Source organism: Asterias rubens, chromosome 5, assembly GCF_902459465.1.
Source record: "Asterias rubens chromosome 5, eAstRub1.3, whole genome shotgun sequence".
Lineage (NCBI taxonomy): Eukaryota > Metazoa > Echinodermata > Asteroidea > Forcipulatida > Asteriidae > Asterias > Asterias rubens.
The window spans coordinates 1266018-1278563 of NC_047066.1; the positions used below are offsets into that span (position 1 = coordinate 1266018).

Here is a 12546-nt window from a genome sequence, read left to right on the forward strand (position 1 = left end):
TGCTTACTAATCAGTGTTTACGCTAGGCTACTGTCCTTTGTGTTTCCATTTATTTATTTTGAACTGTTTCTGTGACGTCACTATCTTTTACGAATCTCCACATCTGTAGATTCGTTGAATTTTGTTGAATCTACACTTAAATGTATATTCGTTACAAACTGAAGTAATAGTTCATCTTGCGATGAATGTATTTCCAAATTATTGAAAGATAACATGTTCAAAACGTAACTGATAACAAGTTCTTATTTCAAGTCCAAAAACAGTTCCAAATTAATTAATTTACTTTATTAAAAAAACATAATTGTAAACTGATCAAAACATACTCGATAATGTTGCATGCAAAAACAAACCATGACGTCATTAAAGCAAGGGTCTATATTGGTCATACCGCTGCGAGTGAAATCTCTCGTTCTGGCGAATTGCTTTTTCCTTTGAAGGTTGGCTGTGGTTCCAGATTGTAGGCCTATGTTTCAGTTTTTAGGATTGAGTGGAACCTTTTCCCAACTTGGAACAGGGGGGTTTCTAAAATTAAACGAACCCCCAACCTTTAACTTTTCCATCAACGGCAGGATATTTGAGGCCGGATAACCTTAAAGAAGAAAACAAAATCTGTCTCTCCACTGAGGTCACCAAAAGGTTCCCAAAGTAATCGTAGAATGATCTGATTTAGTCCATTGTTCCTATGGAATAACTGGTTGGTTTAATAGATGGAAATTTGCATCAGGGATCAAGAAAATAGGCATAATTTGTTGAGTTACAAATATGCACCTATGTGTTTTAGCACTGTATACTTTCAAGAATAAAGATTCGTTTCTTTTGAGAGGCGGGATTCGAACCAGGGTCTACAGAGTTTAAAGGTAAAGTCATAGATTGTTTCTTGTCAACGCAATACTGATTTCAATAGGTCCAATCATGGAGGACGGAAACCATTTGAAAAGTTTAAGCTGAATAATGCTGATGCGGAAGTTCTATCATCGGTTGTAATCAGGACAGACTTGTTTACAAAATGAAAACAAGTGACGGTGGTACTTTCTGCACAACATCGGTAAATAAAAAGCTCACACTTCATGTATCACAACTTATAAAATAACAAACCTGTGAAAATTTAGGCTCAATCGGTCATCGGAGTCTGGAGAAAATAACGGATAAACCCACCCTTGTTTCCGCACGTTTTGCCGTGTCGTGACATTGTGTTTAAAATAAATCGGTTATTCTCGATATCGAGAATTGCTAATTGTTTTAATGTTTTCTCAAGAAGTAAAGCATTTCATGCAGTAATAAAGGGAAGTTATTTGTATATCTGTGAACTTTTAATTTTTGTTATGTTCGGAAAGTGTCCAATGGCTTTAAGGATTACAGGATTGGTAGGAACAAAATCGTGAAGATCACAGATTTACATCAAACTTACACGGTCTTACATGGATTTTCTCGCTCACTAAGCGTTGTTTTCGTTTTGTTTCGCATCGATGTCATGCAAAATGTGTTTTACATGTAATCGTCCCCCCCCCCCCTCACTATTTTCTCGTGACCCAGATGGCTGATCGATCTCAAACTTCTACAGGTTTGTCAGTTTATGAATATGGTGGATTACATAAAGTGCTCACTGCCAGCAACCGTTATGTTAGCAAAATCAAATCTGTAATGTTCATTTAAATCTAATCATCATCACATACTATACATTAAATTCATTGATTCACACACACATTGTTGAGATATGATTATTTATTCAAATAACTTTGGCAATATATTTCACACAAGGTGAAAGGTGAAATAACAGCAGAATGTTTACAAGTGATAAGGAAAAATTCGGAATGAAATTAACGAACGGTCACAAAATAAAGAAAGCAAGAAACCTAAGAGAAAAATAATAGTAACAATGGTTTGCGGTAAACCATCTGAAAATTTCTTTCTCCCTGAAGACAATCAGAGCATACTGATCGAAACGTCGAGTTGTTAACCACCGCTTCTTTTCAGAACCAGCACTACTTAACAGAGATAGTATCATGGTGTTACCGCAAAACTCTCCAAGTTATGCTTCAACATGAAGTTTATAATACAACACCTCCATAAAAAATTTCCATAGTATGCCGACAGTGATAACAAGAAATGCATTGCGTCATTATCTACGCTGCCCAACGTCCAGTGGTTGAAGACCTCACATTTCCACGATATTGACCATAAATATTATTTTTGCTTGGAAAATGTGTTTCCAAGGATCCACTTGATAAGCGCATTCGATAACAAACCACGCCCCCCTACCGTGCCGGTGTCGCATGCAATTATGTCCTCAATGCAATACTATCCGGTGGACATTATTGCATATTATTGCATATGCAATAATGTCCGCCGGACGGTTTTGCATATGCAATCGTGTCCGCCCGGACGCTGCTGCATAATGTAATAGTGTCCGCCCGGACACATTTGCATATGCAGTTGTGTCCGCCCCGTGCAAAACCGTCCTTGCAGTAAATTAAACGCCCTTGGTCGACGGAACACGTTTGCCATTTTTTTTACAAGCTAACTATTATAAAGTGCATGTCATGAATGACATGGGGAATGTTCGGCCGTTGGGTATTCGCTGCAATCATAACATACGTGAATATTCGTGCTGCATTATTTACGTGGTTCAGTGCACGCACATACATACATAGTCATGTACATGTCCACTGGACGGTTGTATAGCCCCAGACACGATTGCATATGCATGCAATATTGCATGGCGGACACATGCATTGCATCATTCTGACGACACCGGAAACGAAATGTTTGTGTGTATGGCCAACTTCGACTGTTCCCCATCTTTATCTGTAAAGATAAACACAGGTTTTGGTCTTACAGAACCAGTAATTTCAGTGACGAAAGCTTTCCATTTCTTTGTTTTGATTGGTCCAAGGTGATGTTTGGCAGATGCACTTTTGGTAGTCTGCGCAAAAGCAGCGTGCCGTGTAACAGTACGTAAAATTTGACAGCGTTACGTTTCCATGTCAAACGAATGAAGATGAAAGGTGATTATGGGGGGGGGATCCGATGGACGTAGGCTCAACGGCAGATGAGATCTCTGACGTAAATCACGAGCTTCGAAGTGTGACGTCAGAAGTTCCAGGCTATGACCATGGTAAATGTTCCCCTTCCGCTGATGGGAGGTATGCGTTTGGTATCATGTGGTTTTCAATTGGACAGGTTCTGAACGTAGCCGTGACTCATAAACAGTGATGATTTTATTAACTGTGATCAGCTTAAAATAGCTCCAAATTGAAAGTATCAAAAATAAGGTCAACCACTACAACTACCACTACGTAGGACCTCTAAGACACTTTGTTTTCAAAGGACACTGATAAAAAAGACAGTAACAATTGGTTTAGATGCTCTGGTAGTCAACATTCGTAAAGCAGTTTTACAAGTTGTACAAATAAACAAAGTTATAAAGAATAAATTGTATCAACTTATTAATTAATATTAATTGCACATTATAAGGGACGAGTCAAAATGTATATAATATAAAAGTGAGTTTTACGAGAATAATTATCTTTGGCTCTACACTAAATTACTGTTGAACTAAATAAACCAATATCAATTCATGTGTTATCATTCTGTATGTGTTTATAACTCTGTATGTGTTATCACTCTGTATGTGTTCTAATACTGTATGAGTAGTCATTTTAACCTTCTGTATGTGTGACTATTCTGTGTTGTATTACCATGTGTTTAGTTGCATTCTGTATGTGATCATTCTGTATGTGTTTTTCATTCTGTGTGTGTCACCATTCTGTATGTGCTATTATTCTGTATGAGTCAAGTAATTTGATTCTATTATCTAGTTTTCACGACACATTTCATAAAAGGCAGATATCTTTAGGTACATTAGCTTTTGATTCATCAAAACCTCAAAGAACAGTGAAGATTTTTATATAACTACATCACATTACAGTCCAAATTGACCACGTGATAGTCCCAAACTTCAGCACAGATTTTCCAGTAAAAATATGTCTAAAAAAGATGTCCATGTTCAAATTCAAAACATTAGTTATTCAAAATAAATTTATAAAAGTTTCCTTCATTCAAGCTTAACTTTCTCTCTTCTAAACCCACCCATTAGTGATAAAACTAAATTGAATTAATAATTTATTCCTATTTACAGTAATTAAATTGTCAAATTCTAATTACTAATTACGAAGATACCAGAAAAAATGTTACAGTGTATAAATTCAGCATGGGCAAAGATTGTCCGGCAAGAGCACACTCATTTTAAGGCAAAATTTATAACTTGAAAAAACCTTTGGCACTTTAGTTTCGTTTTGTTATTTAAAATTAACACTTACTATTTGGTATTACATACAAAATAACAACTTAATGAATAATAATTCACCAGATATTGTTGAAAAAACTTTCTGAAAATTCTGTTTACGATACTGTCAATGCAGCATAGTACATAGCCCTTTGCCTTCTCTGTTATTTCACAGAGTAGCTTAAATTAAGCTCAGCACAAAACATTTCTGCTTACCGGTCAAAGATTACAAGCAAGTACAATATTCCAGAGGTTGTTAAACAGGCTGAGACATCAGAACAATTCAAAACCCGGTTGAAAACATATCTGTTTACTTTGTAATTGTTGATTTCCTTTTACAGCGCATAGGGACCTCACGGTGATATGCGCTATATAAGAATGGTTTTATTATTATTATTATTATTAATATGTCACGCGGACTGTTTTTGATTGGTTCAAAGGCATTGAACACTTTCGGTAAACAGTGTTGTCCAAAGGCCCACACTTTGTGTATCACAACTTCTAAACACATCAACAAAAGTAAGTCCCCCCTTCTCGTTTCACCGGTGAACAACACAACGCAACCGTTGTGACTTTTGAGAAAGGCAGATTTTGTCTTCCATTTAAGCTCATTCAGCCATGAATTCATGGACATCTTTCATTTTTCAACAACACTTAGGAAACATGTCATAGAATTATTTCTTTATTAGTTTGGTAAAATGTTTTACCTTACAATGTTATGACGAATTGTTGAGGGGAGGGGGGGGACTAACTTTTGTTGATGTGTTTATATAAAACAACAAACCTGTGAAAATTTAGGCTCAATCAGTCAACGGAGTCGGGAGAAAATAACGGGAAAACCCACCCGTGTTTCTGCATGTTTCGCCATATCATGACATGTGTTTTAAACAAATACGTAATTCTCGCTATCCAGAATTGATAATTGTTTTAATGTTTTCTCAAAAAGTAAAGCATTTCATGGAATAATATTTCAAGAGAAGTCTTTCACCATTACCTTCTGTAAACCCTCTAAGTTATTTGTAAATCTGTGAACTTTTTGTTTGTTTTCTATTCCGAAAGTGAATAATGGCTTTAAACCTTTTTTTTCCAGAGCAAAACTTCACATGTTCTCCCTCAACATCTCCTAATAACAGAATGTTTGGTGTAGTTATCTAAACCTGCGTATTGCTTCCAGTCAAACTCAACAAACTGCCATTTTAGAGGCATCAACAACTCAGCTTTCCTTTTTGGTTTTGTCAAAACACACATGTCATATTGCTACTCTTCTAAAGCCGACTAAGACAGCAATGGAAGACTTTTGGGACGCTTGGTGGCAGCAGACTTACCAGGTAAAATCTATTGTTCTCGGTAAGGTGCGCATGCTCAGAACTACGTAAACAATGGCAATTTACCTGGTAAGTCTGCTGCCACCTAGCGTTCCAAAGTTTCACATTGAGCTCAGCGTGCTCCGTTTTGTCATTTTACACTATGACAATCCAATCTTCTTTTTGATAAACAAATTATCTTCACTGAACAGTAGTACTACCATTACAAAATCTTCTATTTTTCTTTATTTTTGTATACTCAAGAATAAGATGGGAAGCACATCTTCTTATCTTTATTTATTTTACCTGCTCTTTGTTTTCACATTGATGCACAACAAACATGTACTGATGTTCTTGAGTACAAATAACGTAGACTGTACTGTAGTTCTTAACATGAACGTCCTGACACTTAACTTGGACAGGTCACTGCGTTTCTTTTTGAAGACAAGCCTCTTTACTCCTCTTCCAAAACTCTTTAAGACGATCCTCGTGATTCGCACAGAATCGACTGAAGTCAAGGAGCAGCCGTTCAGGAAACTTTTCATCTCCACATGAGCTTGTGCGCCATCGTTTGGTGAGCAGGTAGTTGGGTACCCAATTGTATCCCGCTTCTGCAACCAAATTCGATGTCCACTCTTGTGACTCGTTGCTTTGTGTGATGTCATCATTTGCTGGGCTCTGATTGGGAGATGAGAAAGTGTCCCCGAATGCTGAATGTTGATTGGTTGGTGGGTAAATGAGGACAAGAACCATGCCTGTCATGTGGATGTATTGTATGTGGTCTTTCTTTAGGTTTTGGTAACTCACTGAAGATAGATGGCCAGTATCAGTGGCTTTGATGAATCCAAACCTAACAGAGGGAAAAGCAAATGTATTTGAAATAAAAAGTTTACAAGCGATAATTCTAATGACTCATTTCTTGCATGAACCAATCAGATGTAAAGCACTTTTCTCAGCTAAGAATAAAAAAGACATATTTTTCAACCCCCCCCCCCAAAAAAAAAAGAACAATAAACAATTAAGCAGTATAAATAATGGAGAAGGCTACAAATAGTACAAATCACATTTGACAACACTTCCCTTTTTCTGATTCATAATACTGATATATTGATACAGTACACTTTTTGTTACCCGCTATTCTGCAACTTGCTATAGAGTTACAACGATACTAAAAATAGCTCTTTGATCAATGAAGGTGCAACACAGAAACAACTTGTTTGATTATTGTCCTTTCAGGACACAAATCAAAACCAACAACAAGATCATAAAATGCAAAAAAAAAAAAAACCTGCATTCAATTAAAATTAACAATCGTATCCAATTAGTATCATGTAAAGCAACAAAATAATTACCATAAAAAAAAGTTATAATTAAGGAACAAATGGAGGAAAGTCAACGAAAATCTTGGTCAGGGCATAACATCTAGCAGAATAAACACAAAGGCAAAAACAACCAGCCATAGCACTAAGGGTTGTTTAGTCATCACATCATGGCTGACCAGTCTAGCACTAAGGGTTGTTTAGTCATCAGGTCATGGCTGACCAGTCTAGCACTAAGGGTTGTTTAGTCATCAGGTCATGGCTGACCAGTCTAGCACTAAGGGTTGTTTAGTCATCAGGTCATGGCTGACCAGTCTAGCACTAAGGGTTGTTTAGTCATCAGGTCATGGCTGACCAGTCTAGCACTAAGGGTTGTTTAGTCATCAGTTCATGGCTGACCAGTCTAGCACTAAGGGTTGTTTAGTCATCAGGTCATGGCTGACCAGTCTCGCACTAAGGGTTGTTTAGTCAAACAGGTCATGGCTGACCAGTCTCGCACTAAGGGTTGTTTAGTCATCAGGTCATGGCTGACCAGTCTAGCACTAAGGGTTGTTTAGTCATCAGGTCATGGCTGACCAGTCTAGCACTAAGGGTTGTTTAGTCATCAGGTCATGGCTGACCAGTCTAGCACTAAGGGTTGTTTAGTCATCAGGTCATGGCTGACCAGTCTAGCACTAAGGGTTGTTTAGTCATCAGGTCATGGCTGACCAGTCTAGCACTAAGGGTTGTTTAGTCATCAGGTCATGGCTGACCAGTCTAGCACTAAGGGTTGTTTAGTCATCAGGTCATGGCTGACCAGTCTAGCACTAAGGGTTGTTTTGTCATCAGGTCATGGCTGACCAGTCTAGCACTAAGTGTTGTTTAGTCATCAGGTCATGGCTGACCAGTCTAGCACTAAGGGTTGTTTAGTCATCAGGTCATGGCTGACCAGTCTAGCACTAAGGGTTGTTTAGTCATCAAGTCATGGCTGACCAGTCTAGCACTAAGGGTTGTTTAGTCATCAGGTCATGGCTGACCAGTCTAGCACTAAGGGTTGTTTAGTCATCAGGTCATGGCTGACCAGTCTAGCACTAAGGGTTGTTTAGTCATCAGGTCATGGCTGACCAGTCTAGCACTAAGGGTTGTTTAGTCATCAGGTCATGGCTGACCAGTCTAGCACTAAGGGTTGTTTAGTCATCAGGTCATGGCTGACCAGTCTAGCACTAAGGGTTGTTTAGTCATCAGGTCATGGCTGACCAGTCTAGCACTAAGGGTTGTTTAGTCATCAGGTCATGGCTGACCAGTCTAGCACTAAGGGTTGTTTAGTCATCAGGTCATGGCTGACCAGTCTAGCACTAAGGGTTGTTTAGTCATCAGGTCATGGCTGACCAGTCTAGCACTAAGGGTTGTTTAGTCATCAGGTCATGGCTGACCAGTCTAGCACTAAGGGTTGTTTAGTGATCAGGTCATGACTGACCAGTCTAGCACTAAGGGTTGTTTAGTCATCAGGTCATGGCTGACCAGTCTAGCACTAAGGGTTGTTTTGTCATCAGGTCATGGCTGACCAGTCTAGCACTAAGTGTTGTTTAGTCATCAGGTCATGGCTGACCAGTCTAGCACTAAGGGTTGTTTAGTCATCAGGTCATGGCTGACCAGTCTAGCACTAAGGGTTGTTTAGTCATCAAGTCATGGCTGACCAGTCTAGCACTAAGGGTTGTTTAGTCATCAGGTCATGGCTGACCAGTCTAGCACTAAGGGTTGTTTAGTCATCAGGTCATGGCTGACCAGTCTAGCACTAAGGGTTGTTTAGTCATCAGGTCATGGCTGACCAGTCTAGCACTAAGGGTTGTTTAGTCATCAGGTCATGGCTGACCAGTCTAGCACTAAGGGTTGTTTAGTCATCAGGTCATGGCTGACCAGTCTAGCACTAAGGGTTGTTTAGTCATCAGGTCATGGCTGACCAGTCTAGCACTAAGGGTTGTTTAGTCATCAGGTCATGGCTGACCAGTCTAGCACTAAGGGTTGTTTAGTCATCAGGTCATGGCTGACCAGTCTAGCACTAAGGGTTGTTTAGTCATCAGGTCATGGCTGACCAGTCTAGCACTAAGGGTTGTTTAGTCATCAGGTCATGGCTGACCAGTCTAGCACTAAGGGTTGTTTAGTCATCAGGTCATGGCTGACCAGTCTAGCACTAAGGGTTGTTTAGTCATCAGGTCATGGCTGACCAGTCTAGCACTAAGGGTTGTTTAGTCATCAGGTCATGGCTGACCAGTCTAGCACTAAGGGTTGTTTAGTCATCAGGTCATGGCTGACCAGTCTAGCACTAAGTGTTGTTTAGTCATCAGGTCATGGCTGACCAGTCTAGCACTAAGGGTTGTTTAGTCATCAGGTCATGGCTGACCAGTCTAGCACTAAGGGTTGTTTAGTCATCAAGTCATGGCTGACCAGTCTAGCACTAAGGGTTGTTTAGTCATCAGGTCATGGCTGACCAGTCTAGCACTAAGGGTTGTTTAGTCATCAGGTCATGGCTGACCAGTCTAGCACTAAGGGTTGTTTAGTCATCAGGTCATGGCTGACCAGTCTAGCACTAAGGGTTGTTTAGTCATCAGGTCATGGCTGACCAGTCTAGCACTAAGGGTTGTTTAGTCATCAGGTCATGGCTGACCAGTCTAGCACTAAGGGTTGTTTAGTCATCAGGTCATGGCTGACCAGTCTAGCACTAAGGGTTGTTTAGTCATCAGGTCATGGCTGACCAGTCTAGCACTAAGGGTTGTTTAGTGATCAGGTCATGACTGACCAGTCTAGCACTAAGGGTTGTTTAGTCATCAGGTCATGGCTGACCAGTCTAGTACTACAGACTCAAGCTCTAGTGTTTCTGATCAGCTGAGTGTGGGCTCTAGTCTGGGTTTAACACGCATGTCCCTTAAGCAAGACACTTTTATTCCAGCCGCATCCAACAGCGCCAGCACCAATAACAGGGTGGATAAAAACGTTAAATTACATAAAATAGCAAAAAAAATAAAAAAATAAAAAAATAAATACAATTTAACAATGGGTGCGTTTGATTAGTTTCCCTGGGTATACCGCGTGGTGACTCGGGTGAGCCCCTGACAAGAGCTAAATGAACGACCACTCACCGCTCTCGTAGTGACGTCATGCACCTGGGGCCAGCCCCCAAGTGACCCACTCCACAAGCAGGGCACTGGGGGCTGACCCGGGTGAGCCCCCGGAATGACGTCAAAGCTATTCGAACGCACCGAGGGCAGACCGGGTCGACCCCGTGAAGCTAAACAAACGCACCCTATAAATTGTTTCAACCTCTGTATAAGAAGTAATGCCATATGTCCCATGTGTTGAGTAATGCAAGTAAGAGTACCCAGTAGACTTATCGTGGAGCCCTTGGTTTGCTACAGTGTTTCAGGCATAGTTGGTTAGAGGTTGCACTACAGCACCATATCAACCTTTACAAGGTGCTGTTTAAAGGGGTGTCATAGTTAAAAACTAAGCATATTTGTCTTAAAGGGGCTGTATCAATTTGATAATCACTCCTAAACTTTATGAAATTTTTAAACTGAAATTTCACATGTTGGTTATTCCTCCATGATTGTATTCATCAGCCTTTATATAGGTTTGAAACAATCGAACGATTCCAAAACCAAATGCATCTTTTACCTTTCATGCCTTTAGCCACAAGTTTATAGAATGCATAACAGCATAGATAAAGTACAATATAGATAATAGATAGATAAAATACCATAAAAGGAGTTGCTGACTATTACTATTTGATTATTATTAGTTAGGTGATTACAAAATTTGAGCACTTTTGACAAATCCCTTTTAACTGAGCTTCAATGACACATCCTGGTGTATCCATTTACCTTTTCAAAATGGCCTCCTGAAGTAGATGCACTCTGCTCATACGACTCACAGGGTTGAAGTCCTCAAATAACCTTTGACCTTCATCTGACCCGAGACACTGGAGGTCAAGTTTGATGAAGCGAGGGCAGGATAATGGATTGTTAAAGTAAGGGCACTGATTGAATGCATCCATTGGAGCTGGGATGAGATGGTAGCCACACTGGACAGCTTTACGAGCCCATCCCTGCAACTACAAATAGAAAGGAGGAAGCCAATTAAAGGTGTTTGATAACTTTTGTAGATCATGTTTTTGACATGGACCCCTACTCACTGTGAATGAAGATGTATGTAATATTTCACCATTTTCTTGTCAGTACCTCGACCAAGTTTAATAGAGATGCTAGTTTCCTGCTTAGCAGAAATTTGTAAACAACACTTTCTGCTTAAAGACACTGGACACTATTGATCATTGTCAACGACCAGTCTTCTCACTTTGTGTATCTCAACATATATGCATGAAATATGACAAACCTGTGAAAATTTGAGCTCAATTGGGTGTCGAAGTTGCGAGATAATAATGAATAAAAAAAACACCCTTGTCACACAAAGTTGTGTGCTTTCAGATGCTTGATTTCAAGACCTCTAATTCTAAATCTGAGGTCTGGAAATCAAATTCGTGGAAAATTACTTCTTTCTCGAAAACTATGTCACTTCATTGAGAGCCATTTCTCACAATGTTTTATACTATCAACCTCTCCCCATTACTCGTTAGCAAGTAAGGTTTTATGCTAATAATTATTTTGAGTAATTACCAATAGTGTGCACAGCAAAATTGTCTATTGTGCTCTAGTCCCAAACCTATACAGGTTTATGAACTTTATAGAGGACCAGTTCCTCTGAACTTTGCAATGCAACGTCAAATGATCTATCCTCTAAAAATGTTCAGTGAAAAGTAAGGAAGCTGAGAGTAAAGGGGGGGGGGGGTTGAAAATGTGTCTCATTCATTCCTAATTGATCAATCACCCTTGGAGAGGGACGCCTTTCAAAGGGGATCAAAACAGGAAATGAAACACAGTCATAACAGCAGGGTTTAAAGGGATTGTACAACACTCCAATCAAGCCATGGTCTTCACTAAAGGCATTTTGGTAGCTATTTGCTAAGCTACATAGTTTACTGTGCTTACTAGGAAAAAAACCCAGCAGGATTTAAAAGGATTGAACAGAAATCCTTTCCAATCCCATAATCTTCACTTGACTAAAGACTGCCTGTGTAGGCAATTTCTTTGCTAAGCAGGTTTTAAAAGCAGGTTTTAAAAGCAGGTTTTCTCTGCTGACTCGTAATAAAAGCTGGGTTAAAGTTTAAGGGCTTTGATACCTTTTGCAGATAAAGTTTTTGACCATGACATGATTCTCTACTCACTGTGAATGATGACATATGTAATATAATTTACCTGTAGAGGCTTCATTGGTTGAAAAGTTGAAAAGTTTGGGGGGGGGGGGGGAAAGTGAAAATCACAAAGCAATGATTTCAGGGGGGTCGTGTGAATCTGTTGTACAAGCTTCAATATTTTGTTCGTCTCACTGACTCTGAGACAAATATTATTTTTGTGAAATTGTTTTACTCATTTCACAATGCTTAAACAGCTAACAACTGGTAAAAGAAAGGAAATACCACAATCCAAAAAAATGAAAACACAAGACCCATAACAGTAAAAATGCATTGACATCAAGACAGTAGATACAACGGTACAAATGCATTATAATAATAATAACAACCACATTTCTATAGCGCCTAACACCT

At 39.4% G+C, this 12546-nt stretch overlaps 1 protein-coding gene across 2 annotated transcripts in view; it reads right to left on the reverse strand.

Annotated features, from left to right (window-relative positions):
- Window positions 1-5299: 5299 nt before the first annotated feature.
- Window positions 5300-12546, reverse strand: part of LOC117290339 (GATOR complex protein DEPDC5-like) — a 52929-nt gene continuing 45682 nt past the window's right edge. For both annotated transcript variants that reach the window (XM_033771677.1, XM_033771676.1), the window contains 2 exons: window positions 10766-10995; window positions 5300-6439 (listed from right to left, as the gene is read on the reverse strand). In XM_033771677.1, coding sequence (XP_033627568.1) covers window positions 6013-6439; window positions 10766-10995 — 657 coding nt within the window. In that variant the 3' untranslated portion in view covers window positions 5300-6012. The remainder of the gene's footprint in view (window positions 6440-10765; window positions 10996-12546) is intronic.